This window comes from Centroberyx gerrardi, chromosome 9 (genome assembly GCF_048128805.1).
Source record: "Centroberyx gerrardi isolate f3 chromosome 9, fCenGer3.hap1.cur.20231027, whole genome shotgun sequence".
In the NCBI taxonomy this organism is placed as follows: domain Eukaryota; kingdom Metazoa; phylum Chordata; class Actinopteri; order Beryciformes; family Berycidae; genus Centroberyx; species Centroberyx gerrardi.
The window spans coordinates 28,742,813-28,756,425 of NC_136005.1; the positions used below are offsets into that span (position 1 = coordinate 28,742,813).

Consider the following 13,613-nt stretch of genomic DNA (forward strand, 5'->3'; position numbering starts at 1 on the left):
TCTCCGGTCGTTTAAACAGGTGACACCCTTGTTTCCTCGGGAGCGGAACGATGAAAGACGACTTAAGAGGTGCGAGCGCTGTCGTCCGTTCAAGTCGCGATATTAAAAAACGCCAGTCAAAGCGCGAGTAGCGGGCTACTGCCTGACCTGAAAACAGCTGCGGAGGCTTTATCGGGCTCCCGCTGCTGTACAGATGTTTTATTTGAGGGTTGTTGTTTTTTTTTTATTTCGCATTCATGAATCACACTGGGATGAGAGGGAGGCTGGCCAAGCTCTGGGGTGGTGGAGGGGGGTGGGGTACTGTTATGTGTTCAGACTGTCAATGATTAAGTCTGGCTCATGTTTATGGCAGTATTTGGACGGGGGCCCAGCGCTTGTAATAAGGCGAGCAGAAGAGAGCAGCGGGGCCCCGCTGACACTGGGAGTGGGAAGAGTCTCTACTGGCCGCCTGAAAAGCTATTCTCCTGCATTTTTAGAATAACTATTAAGAGCCTACGGTTGTTTTTTCATGAGTCCAGGCTGAAAAAAAAAAGATGGGATTCTGGCTTCGGTGGGCACAAAATACCAGAGGTATTCATAAACAGTTAAGATAGATTTTAACTGCAAATAGAGTGCTCAAAGAAATGACTGTATTATGGCAAGCAGCCTGCAGTTCTTGATACTGACTAGAGCAATTCCTAACATAATGTCATTCTAATGTTCCTTGAATATTCATATTCAGGGGCTCAAGTGTATATGTGGCGCTCAATAGTGAACTTATTGTGAACTTTGATAGTATTTGTATCTTCAATGGCAGTGATTGTCAACCTTTTTTATATCAAGGACCCCTAATTTAGTCCAAATCTGATGAGATTTTGTCTCTCAGACCCAAATCTGAGAATATTTTTATTGTCAGATATGATTTTGTCCAGAATTCCATGACTATCTGTATTGTAGGTAGAGAGATAACGGGGAAACTATGATCAAAATAGTCTTTCTTCTACATTCTCTAATTGTGTTAGCTTCTTGTAAGTGAAATAATGCTGAAGTTTAACAATTCATCAGTTTGCTGGGGACCCCCTGGAACCCCCTCAAGGACCCCTGGTGGTCCCTGGACCCCACGTTGAGAGCCACTGTTCTATGGTATCGTTTAATTGAAGGACTCCTATGGTATTCCTATAATATTCAAATAGGGACTTTTGCATTACTGCATTTCTTTTTCATGTTTGGCTCTGAATTCTCTGAAATATTTTTGCTGTATAAGTTAAATGTTCAAAGGTTCAGCACAGTTATTACAGGCATACTAGTGGAATGGTCCTGTCCATTTCTCCTAATGCTATGGGGTTTCCTCCCCCCCCCCCCCCGGGCGAGGGAGCACGCTATCAAATTCGACTGGACAGACCATTAGCTCGGAGCACAGAGGAACAGCACTGCTGCTGAGACAGCGATTGTGTAGGACGGAATGAGGTTGGGAAGCAACTTCATCTACATGGGCCAGTATGTGTGTATAAGTGTGTGTATACTCCATATCAGCGCGTGTTTTTCCCATATCGCGTTAGCGGGGTGTGTTTAGAACACACACAAACACAAGCTGAGATTGATTGTAACTGAGCGTGTGCAAACATCTCACCGGCGAGGTTTACACTGGAGGCGAATGGGCAGAGCCAAACGCTCGGTGGATAATACAGCGCTGAGTGCTGGGTGGGAATTAGTGTGGGCAGGCAGCTTCTGAAAAGATGACAGCAATTACCACAGTGGAAGGTCAAAACAGTTATAACCCTGGACAGAAATGTATGCGCACACACACACACACACACACACAGACACACAGATACTCTTGAACATTTGCACATACACTCTCTCACTCCCTTTCAGTTTCTCTCTGACGCACACCCCAGAAACCAAGACGGGCTGTCAAGTCCTGTGGAACTATTTGTTTAGTCAGCCTCAGACTGGTCAAGCCCCATACAGACACACAGTGTTACAGCCATCCCTTTTTAAAGGGGAATACCACTCAAATTAAAGCTGAAGCGCAATGATTTCAACTCAGTCGGGACAAGCTTGCTACGGATTTCTAATGCAAGGAGTGTCATTTTTTTATGGTTTATATAAGTTGTTCTAACTGCTTTAGTACCTCTTGCTTTATGCTCAGACAGTAGTCAGTAGGCTGAAGGGGCGTGGCCCTGCCGAGACACTTAGCTCCGCCCACTTTGTGTTGGCTATCATGTCTGAAGCGGAAGCATCTAATGCTCGTGGGAAAATCGATGCTAAATTCATTTTTTTAGAGAGAAAAACATGTCTTCTGTGAAAATTCTGCACTTTTTTTTTTTTACAAAAGTACAAGTCAAGGGTTACCAACACAGAGCTCTCCCTCTGCCTTTATCTGTCCACGTCTCTGCCTTACTCCCTCGCCCACACACACCAGCTCCCTTTGCTTTTTGTCCATCCTTTCGACTAGGGTTGTCACAATACTAGAATTTCTAACTTCGATACAATACCCAGGAAAATATCGATATTCGATACCATTTTCGATGCCACAGGGGGAAAAAAATGACAACACATTAAGAGGCAATTAAGATCTTTTTTTTTATATTGTTTTCATGTTAAAATATAATATTTTAACATGAAAACAATATTTTAAAGTTGTCTGAGATCAAACAACACATTTTTGATTGACAGGTGTCGATCGCTGTCATGATTTGCTCTTTTTTAGGAGTGAGCTTATACTGTACAAGCATGTTAAACATCATATTACCTAAAAACACAAACACAGAGACAGAAACTAGTCGCTTAATATCCGACAACGTAGGGGGAAATCCCGGCGCAAATGAGAGAGACAGACGGACGGACGGACGGACAGACGCACGCTTCTCCATAACGTAGGTCCAATAAAACTCATTCAAAACTTTGCACTTACACAGCAGATTACCCCTGCTCTAGTCATGAGCCTATCAGAACGCTTTTAGCTTGTTGAAGCAACAGATACTCACCAATGATAGGGAAAAATCAGCAGGGCTAGAATTAGTGGATTATTATTGACAGAATGATTTTAAATCGGACATTTCAGCATCCGGTCGAGCCTTCTGACCGGGCCCGGACAATGCATCTGAAAACCGGACAGTCCGGTCGAAAACCGGGCATCTGGCAAACCTACTTGATAACGTTAGCTAGCTCTATGTAGCTTGGTTAGCTAGCTAAACTAAAATGGCTAATGTGCACAGTACGTTAACGTTTATGATAAATGTTTAATGCTTCAGTGAGTTGAAACGGGAGCTTTGGCTAACCTCTCGAAATTCTTTATAAAGACTGGGGTGTCGGTCCTTAAGGTGCTTCGCCAAGTTTGACGTGTTACCCCCCTTCGTCGGCACCACTCTGTAGCATTGTTTGCTGACTGAGGCAACAACACAGCTGACTGCTACTAGTGAGAGGAGGGGCTGTGGGCAGCGGTGCAGGGTGTGTGTGTGTGTCCGTGTGTGTGGCTAGTAGAGGCGGAGAAATAATACGTTTGATTTTTCATTAAGAGAAAGCACTGCTGGTATCGATACTGTTGAAAATGAGTATTGTATCCGATCCAAATTTCAAATCGAGTAAGTATCGAAGTATCGATATTTTTGACAACCCTACTTTCCACTTACCATTACCAGTCAGATGAAAAATAGCATGCATCTTGAAGACGGGAGATAAGTGAAGAAATTGCAAATAAACGCATTACTGTCATTTTACACCAGCCTACGCTGCTCCCGCCAGACACAAAGGCAATCTCTCAGTTGCCGGTCTCTTTCACATCGTCCCTGTCTACTGTCTACAGGCATACAAAAAAAAGCAATCCCCCATTCATTGTCTATGGAGCAGCTCTATCTTTTAGCCTTAATTCCTTGGTTGCTGGCTTAGGGAGAGAGTTGTTCGAGTTCAGCATTATTGATCAGACTATCCGAGAGCATAAGGGATGATATATGTATTCCTAAATTCAGAAGTGCCCTTTCAATCAATAACAACCTCCAGATTTGGCAAAGTGTGAGTAGAGGGGGATTTAGACTGTGTTTTACACAGAATGGGGATCAGACGAAAGCGAACGTGCCCATTTGGTGTCCATATGTAGGCTGGAGTTTTTCCTGGAATAAAAGGGCGGACTGCCCAGATTCATCACCTGAGGTACTCTCAAACCTCCTTCTACTAAACCATGGAAAGTACAACGGGTGCTATGTATCCCATCATTCCTTGAGTTTAATAATATAAGAAAGTCAGTCAATTTGAATAGGAGTCAGTAGGCTGAACATGGCTTTTTAGTCACTCTGACCCTTGATTTCTCCACTGCTTGCTTTATGCTCACATAGTGTAAATCTCCTGTATCAGAAAAATTCACTGGTCTTTTGAAACTGGTTACAGTGGAAAGACTGGTGCTGTTGTGATGCTGCCTCTTAGTTCCCGGCCCTGCAAAGCAAAGTCCCGACTCTGAATAGGTGGGTGGCCTCGAGTCATATCATAGTGTGTGTGTCTGTGTGAGATTTTGTGTGTTTTTGAGTAGTTTGAGTGTCTGTGTAGATGTGCACGTTTGTGTTAGTCTTAGATTTTGTGTGTTTTACTAAAAAAAAAAAAAAGTTTCATGTTCAGGTGATTGCCAGTGCCTGTGTGTGTGTGTGTGTGTGTGCGTGTGTGTGTGTGTGATCCAGGGGATTCTAATATAGTCCTGACTGAGCCGGCCTGCTGGTTTTGCCCTGAGGCTATGATTCTCTGAGAGGGGAGCCGGCAACCAGAATGCAATACACACCTGGCCTGACGCAGACCGTGTGTGTGTCTGTGTGTGTGTCAAGAGGAAGAGAGGAGCGATGTATGTGCTATGGATGGGCACTTTCAATTTTTTCACAAACTGAACAGTGACATTGAATGTTGGATTAGAAGTAAAAGTTATGTTATTGTAAAAATTTAACTTTAAATCTTCAACTTTATAATCACTTAACCTTTTTTTTTAATATATATTAATATCCTGCATGCAAATGAGTTGTGATGATGTCACAGGACAGGAGAACTTCTTCATCTATATGCTATGTAACTCAGGCTGCAGTTCCACTTTGTAGTCATGTTTTTCTCTTCCGTGGTGCTATTTTCTCTGATCAACAGTTCCACTCAACACTGATTTTCTAATTGCAGAAAAACGTTAGTGATGAACTACCGCATTAAAGACAATTGTTGACTAGAGACATTGAGAATTAAAGGTCTCATATGGTGCAAAACAGGATTTCCCTTGCCTCCTTGATTATAAACATGGTGAAAGTATCAAAACGTCGCCAACTAAATCCACACAATCCATATTAGAAAACCGAGCCTCTAATTTTTATCAGTGAATTTGAAAACTCTCCACTGTGTACCACAAGATCTATTTAACTGCACCATGTGAATACAATGTTATATAGCTTTCATTGATGAAAAAACGATCGTTGTCTTGCTAATCGTGGCTCCACTGGTTTCCACTAGCTAAATGCTAACGAGTGGAACAGGCCTCTCCCCTGTCGCTGTAAGTTCTGTTTCATCTGACATAGCATATTACTTTACATGGTCTGCTGCCGTACAGTCATGTACATAACTATATAGTATATAGCTAAAACAACACATAGTATATACTGTAGGTATGTAATATGCTATAAGCCATTTGCTAACTATTCAGTTGCTGACATTAGCTAGCTAGCCAAGCAGCCTAACGTTACTGTGTTCTCCGTGGATGAACGCAGCTGAACTAGGGAACCAGAGAGCTGAAAGCACATTCAAATAAACTGAGAATTAATTAATTATATGTCGTCACCATAAATGCGCTGTGGTAAAGTACAGAATATGTATATGTAGTCATAATGTCTCAGAACATGAGCATGAGCGAGTTGTATGCTTCCCATTGCAGGTCCATCTGAATGAGGCAGTGCCTAATAAATAGCTAAAGAAAATCTCAATGAAGATTACATTAACGGAAAAAATCCTAACAATAGCTAATAACTATGTTTGAGCCTATTGTTGTGAAGGTACCCTGGGGCAAGGCATATGCGTCGCCTCAGGATATGTGGATGATATGTTTGTTTTCCTCCACAAGGCTTATTTTCCTCGACAAAACTCCCTCAGTGCTGGCAGGAACGCCGAGGTCCTGTACGGCAAGGTCATTAGGACTCCTGAAAAGCTCCATTTCGCTCCACTGGAGTGGATTTTGGATGGGAGGGACGCGTGGCTCGGCACAGTTAATGAATCTCTGCGGAGCTCTGAAAGTGGGACTACTCATACCCATCCCTAGTATGTATGTATGTGTGCATAAAAAGGAGAAAGCAATCAAGTGTGTGTGTGTGTGTGTGTGTCTGAGGCCTTTACTGTAACCCCACCACCCAATACCCCATGAGACGTGCATCAATCTTAACTGGCATTTGCATAGGAGCAACCTTTTCCTGTAATGTATACAGTAATCTCATCTACATGCACCTTCTCTACAGCAGATTTAGTCTCAGATCCTTAGAGGCAATCTAGCTCACTCTAATGGGAACTATACAGCTCAATAAGAAGAGAATATTGCATTGTGGCCTAGTCCATGGTCAAGGTCAACATGCCTCATACATTCAAGTGTGAGTCATTCAGTGTGTGTGTGTGTGTGTGTGTGTGTGTGTCCCTGTATGCATAGGCAACTATATGTGGCCCTGAATAAGCGTCTAATGCTCATTCAGGGCCACATATCCATCCCACAGTGATTATGGATGGATAATTAAAACCATGTTTTGCATTTTGAATGGTGTCTATATATAAAAGGGCCTTCACACAGCTGGGCACGGCAGTATTATAGACCTGACCGAGGACACAGCATCGCCTTGCCATTCATGTGACACTGTATAGTATACTGTATTATACTCACACCTGTAGAGCTGCAATCCTTTGGCCAACTTTAATTAATCTGAGAGGAAGCCGTTAGTCCTCTATATGATAAGACAGATGTGATGTATTCTGTGATGTGTTCTTTTGACATTACTGTTAAGATTTAAAATACTGTCGTTTTGGAGGAGAGAAGTGTCCGATTCAGCAGCTGAGAGCCACCACAGTTCTGTGTCACATTTATATGAAAGTGGTGAGGAGCTTTCATCAGATGGGAGGAGGACAGTCAAGCAGCCAAACACTGGTCAGCGAGGGCAGACAGCGATCGTACAGCATGGCTGTAACCGATCTAGAAACGTTGTCAAACAGCATTTTGCCTGTTTATGTCCCTGCGGCTTGTTTTATAGGAGTGTATATAAATCATGTGTGTGCCTGCATAAATATGTGTGTGGATGTGTCTGCCTCTATGCGTGCCTGCATCTCCATGCGAGTGTGTGCGTCTGTGCTTGTGTGTATACTTGCATACTCGCTTCTTGTGTGTGTGTGTGTGTGTGTGTGTTAAGATAGCTGTGTGTTTAGGTTAAGATAGGTAGTTTATGGATTAGAGTTAGAGGTTAGGGAAAGAATGTAGTCAATGGAAAATCATCACAAGTACAAGACAAGTGTGTGTGTGTGTGTGTGTGTGTGTGTGTGTGTGCCATCCCTGCCAGTGCTGATGTTGCATATACCGGACAGCCTCAGTGGCGGAGGGCCAGCCGTTCCAGCTAGACGGCAGCTGGAGATGAAAGGGAACGCGCAGAAGAAACACAAAGCGCCCGGGCTAAACCCTCCCCGGTGATTTCGACACACGCCGTCTATCCGCCGTGCATCTGAATAACTCACTCAGGAGCGTTTAAAAACAGTCGAGGACGCGAGGACGCTCGCCCGCTTCCCCCCACCCCCCCCCCCATCTCTTTGATGTGCGTTTTATTCCCTGCATCTGGAGGGCTGGATGTGAATTTGCAACACATTAGCGCGTCGAGCGCATTAATGCAAATTTAACACCAAAAAGGTCTCATTCACACCAGCTTTTCCCACGCGGGAATCCCCCCGTGGCCGAGGGAAACCTTCCCCATTTAGACTTATATAATGTGAGGCAGGGCCACGCTGATGCGCATACTAAATCGCTCACACATGTTTTATTGCCTCTATGGATTCTGGGTCCATGCATGCCGCTACAGAGTGCCAATCTTTTACCAACTAATTTCTTCTCTTTTATAACTAGACACGGGGCACAGGATCACTCCTCTCAGACTAAAATCATTATACACTATGCTCAAGCTGGGAAATAAAAACTCCCATGATTACCTCTTTTAATTACTTTGACTCACTTGAAAGTAATAATCCGCAGCATCTTCATATAAATGAATGTCTGTTTTGATACTCTCTTTCGCTGACTGCTATAACACAATATTGATTCAGCGTGTATCCAGTTCATGAAAGCTTTTCCATTTGCTGTTCTAAACACTTGGTGTCTGGTACTTTCCTGGAAAAAATCCTCTGCTGCACAGGGAGTGATGCGTCTTACGTTTCTGCTTTGTTTGGAATAAACAGAAGAAGAAGAACTGGGTAGTTAGCATGAGCAGTGACAGCCACCATGGCTGAACAGACAAAGATAAGAGAAACTCAAACTGCATCAACAGAAAATCTAAGGAAAAAGACGACACAGTACTGGACACACTGTTTGATTGACAGGTGATCTCTGGGAGGTGCACTGTTCATAGTCACTGAAGTATCGTGTGACATATAATCACAGCAGGGTGAGAGGGACTGACGACTCCTCTCATTTTGTATACATGCATCAGGAAACGTTGTGCACCAGGCTCAGATGTGCGGGACAGGCTGAGGTATCACCGACCAAACAAAAATCTTGCAGACTTTCTAAGCTGAGAGATGCTTACACTCACAGCCGGGCAAAATCCATCTTTCTGACAGAATCATTTCCAAAAGCCTGAACCCCCAACTGGGCTCTGAGCTGTGCCCGCCTCTGTGTGTGTGTGTGTGTGTGTGTGTGTGTGTGTGCATGACAGAAAGAATGGGAAATGCATGAGTCATTACATAGAGAATAAGGGCCGTCTGTGTGTCCATAGTAAAACCAGCCTTCAGCTGGCTTCAGCTTGCTGTGTAGAACATGAGGGTTCCTCGCTAGCTTTGTCATGCACCCTTCATTGGTTTTAACAACCTCTGTGTGACTGTGTGTGCGCATGTGTGTGTGTGTGTGCAAGAGATTAATGCTGCAGACATTGCACTGTATTTCTCTCATTTCTCAACGAATCTGTCTGAGCCCCCAGTTCACACCAGCTGCCTCTGCGTGTGTGTGTGTGTGTGTGTGTGTGTCTCATTTCTACACCCTGTGTTCCATCACACAGGACTGTGACTATAAGGCCCAGTTCATGCAGTCCATTTGGCTCAGGGGTATAATCCTCTGACTTGCGCTAACACCACAGTTTCTTCTTCTCAGAAAGGCCATGCTCCACACACACAAACATACACACACAAACAAACAAGTACGCGTGTGCAAATATGTCACATAAAATATGTGTTACATACTTTCAGCGCAGTAATATGTATGGGCGCTCAGATGTATGCATACATAGACACACACACACATACACACACACACACACACACCATGTGTCCAGAGAGCTGCGGGGCAAGTTGAAGTTAATGGAAGGTTAGATCCATTTTTCTGCCTTGAGGAACTTGCTTGTGCTCAACTACCACAACACACACACACACACACACACACACACTTTCCACAGAAACAGATAGAACATGGTATCTGCAGGTTTCAGAAACTTTTTCAGACCATTTTAATGCTACCTAGAATTGAATTTAAGACCAATTTAAAAACCAAATCAAAGACAAACCTGACAAAAGCAGCCTATGTCTGATTGAACACAGCTAATGAAAGAAATGAAACAATAAATAGGCAGAACAACAAAAGAGAAATCAGGAAATTAATTGTTAAGGGACACAAAGTCCAATTGTGTTTAGTAAGGCAGATAAAATGCATATTGTGCTACTAACCGACACAAAGACACTGAAACACACAAAGACATGCATGCACACACACGCCAGCACAACACCCGCCTATACACAACTAGGCTTTGGACCCTCTGAGGACTCGCTGGTGGCAACCAATGGTTTGTGAAATTGAAGCTGCCACCCCTTCGCTGTCACATCATGGAGCGAGCTGCAAAAACAAAAACCCCCAAAACAAAACAACAACAAACAAAAAAAGATACCCCACCACCACCCATGGAGAAGGAGGAGGAAAGGAGGGGTCACAGTGCTTCAACCCAATCCATCTGGAACTAATGAGGTGCCTCAATACAAGCTGCCACTATAATGCCCACCCACCACAGCAATTTTGATACTTATGTGGGGAAAAAAGTGAAAAATGATGATACATTTTATACACTGGATCCTCAATGATTTAGATATATTGATAATGAACATGAATGGTGGATATTAGGGATATTAAATGGATGTAGAAAGTTTTGAAATTGAACATATGAGTTGCGTCAATATTTCGATATATATTTTAAAGTGTAGTTTTACATTTTTTAAGTCTACATAGCCTTTAATGTAGTCTGAAACAGTACGGAGTTTCAGTGTTGACATTCATTCATATTCCATAGTATCTCTAGACTTTTCTCTCATTCCCACCGCTTCACTCATTCATTACATGCATTATGAAAATGAATTTTTAAAATGCCCATATTGCGGTCTCAGCTCAATCATTATTGCCTTTCTTCAAGATGCAATATTAATATGAATTCGATGTATTGTTCGGCCCTAAAGACCAATCTCGGTCTGCACACATTTGCCTGTATTCCATCTTATCAGCGCTCCCCTGCTGTCCTATATGCTGTGCTTATGCATAAACACCCAATAACTCATCTGCTTTGCTTAAATGTTCATGCCAAGACTTATCATCAATGACCTGCAAAATCCTTTTTACTCCAAAACATCAACTTTTCAGCAACAGAGACAAAAGATGTGTATTTACTGAGCCTTGGCAGTGCATTCTGTTAGGTATGCGAGTGGTTTCTCAGACCCCAAGACCTGAAAACATGAAATGCTGAAAGGCAAATTAGGTAAAAACAAAATGAAATAATTAAAAAGCATACAAACAGACAACTTTGAAGGCCGGCTTACCTATAAATGGGATCCTGCATCACCATCATCTTGCTCTCATCCCATGTCCACTCCTTCTTCTATGGAGACAAATAAAAAACAAAGTGTTTTCTTACACCAAACTTACTCAAACTTTTTGATGCATAGAGCCAAGGACTGAAACGTAAAATAGGCAGTGGGCCATGGGCAAAAAAACCCATATTGGACTATTAGACAGTAGAAATTTAACAAGAAAGATAACAGTGTGGAGTGGCTTTATAAAACAGTGATAATAGCACTGTTAAAAGCAAGAAAAAAGGACACAGTTATTCTTAATCAATAATAACTAATCAATAATAATTAAATTCTATTCTCCTGCCAAGCAACATAGCCTTAGTACTGATATGAGTGGTGATTTTCAGTTAGCTCCCCTGATGTGGTTTTAGATTTGAGCTATTTCTCTCAATTTTTGCTGATATTTGCTCTCTTTAATTATCAATTTTGGATTCAGACGAAGATATGGCAGAGTGCAACACCTTGCCCAGTCGAAGCCTATGTTAACATCCAAGCTGTGCTACACAGCTGTAGGTCTGATCAGTAAAAACAACACGTATAGAGGGGGGATGGTTCAGCGATACTAGAATTTATTGTGATGAGCCTCCTGGAGCCTCTTCCTCCTTAATTGATCCAAACATCTGTGAAGGGAGGTCCCTTGGATTATCGATCACTGTGCATTATCCCTTATGCAAAGGATACTGTACAGTGAGCTTCATGTCAGGGCCTTCATTCAGCCTGTCAGGGTTTATTTTGCAATAATGACCAACTCCCTGTGTATCATTTTCTGGAAGAAAAAATAGTGTTGGAGAGGGCAGTTCTGCTGATTATTTATTTATTGAAGATTGAATGTCCTTGCCATGGCTGTGAGTTGTGAGAAAATCCTATTTTAATAATTCATTTTTAAACATTCACACAATATTTTTATCAAACAAATCAAATTAAAGGTCCCATATTCTACATATTCTATTTTGTCTTGAGGTCCATTCAAAGCTGTGTGTGTGGTGTCATGTACCAAAAACACTCTCAATCTATTTTTATACCTTCATTTTCCAGCATCTCTCTGAGCCTTACCAAGAACAGGCTGTTTCTGTCGCTGTGTCTTTAAGGCTCATTAATATTGACGACCCTCTGTTCTGATTGGCTAACCATTTCAAGAGTGAAACGTGAGACACCGCGGCCCGGCAGCTACAGGTAGGGAAAACTCTCCGGTAATAAACAATGACAACCGCTCAACCGCTTTGAAAAAAACACTTTGTTAGTCTATTATTTCTTACAAAAATGATAATGAGCGAACCTTTGTGACGCCACAAAGTTACGGAAGTCCAAACGACTCGTTTAGAGGCTCGCTTTTCTAATATGGATTGTGTGGATTTAGTTGGCGACCGTGCGTTTTGATACTTTCACCATGTTTAGATAGCACATCCAACTCCTTTATAATCAAAGAGGAAAGGGAAATCCTGTTTTACACCATATGGGACCTTTAAATGAATTTTGGCCTATAAACAGGTTTAATTATTTCAAAAATATTGAGCACCATAAACCATGATTCAGACACTAATAACTGACTCAAAGTTATTCTACGTCCTAACAATAGCCTAAGGGTTACATACTTGGTGCATAAATTAGAATGAACAGAAAAAAAAGATCAATTCTAAGGTGTGGAATTAGATGTGGTGGTAGATGAGTCTTATTAGTCTGCTTAGAAATCATTAAAATGGACCAGACTTCTTGACTGCAGAGTGATATGATTAGATGTCAAACATAACAGACCACTGATATGAAGAATCCATTCATTGGCCAATCAGAATTGAGCATTGAACAAAGCAGTGTAATAAAACTGGATAAGCCCAATGACTTGCCTGCACTCAGTTAATCTCATTGCCTTGTGTCATAGTCTAGGGTGAGCTACATCAGATCTTGTGTGTTGCTTAATATAATTATTACATTCTCATCTTCTCAAGACGTCTATTTACAGTTTCACGCTCTCCCTCTCTTCCCATCTCTGTCTCTCTGTCCGTTTGATTAAATCTACCTTCCAATTTAATGTCACAATCAAAATGTCAACACACGAGCACACAGGCATTACTCCTATTGATTTCCATCTCCACCCAGCTTCATTGACTCAATCATCCCTCTCTCCGTCCCTCCGTCGCCTGCGCCACGGTCGGAGATGCAAATGGGGCGCCGGCGGTCAGGCTGACATTTCAGCTCTCTGGCCGGGGAGCCGAACAAGAGGAAGAAAACAGGTGGAGGCAAAGCGCCATTCAATCGACCGACCTTTCATTCCGTCCGCTAATTAATCTGACATCAAGCCTTCGATGATGGCGCTTATATTTACCCCGTCTGCCAATAGGACAACACCGCAGGGACGCTCGTCCGGTCTAGGTGTGACGTGTCTACCTCCAGGAACTGCTAACCCGAAAATAATTTCACCAGTATTGGTTTCAATAGAGAGTTTTAGTCCTACATGATGGTCCAAATTCTGGGGGAAGCACTATTCTATACATATTCTATACGATAAAGATGCTACTATTCACATATGTGCAATTGCAGATGTATATCCATATGCACATAGGCATTCA

General features: G+C 42.4%; 1 protein-coding gene across 1 annotated transcript in view; it reads right to left on the minus strand.

Moving 5' to 3' along the window:
• The window catches only part of nos1apa (nitric oxide synthase 1 (neuronal) adaptor protein a), a 156,633-nt gene that overhangs the window by 71,013 nt on the left and 72,007 nt on the right, over nucleotides 1–13,613 (minus strand). The window contains exon 4 of the mRNA XM_078285628.1: nucleotides 11,017–11,075. Within this exon, the coding sequence (XP_078141754.1) occupies nucleotides 11,017–11,075 (59 nt within the window). The remainder of the gene's footprint in view (nucleotides 1–11,016; nucleotides 11,076–13,613) is intronic.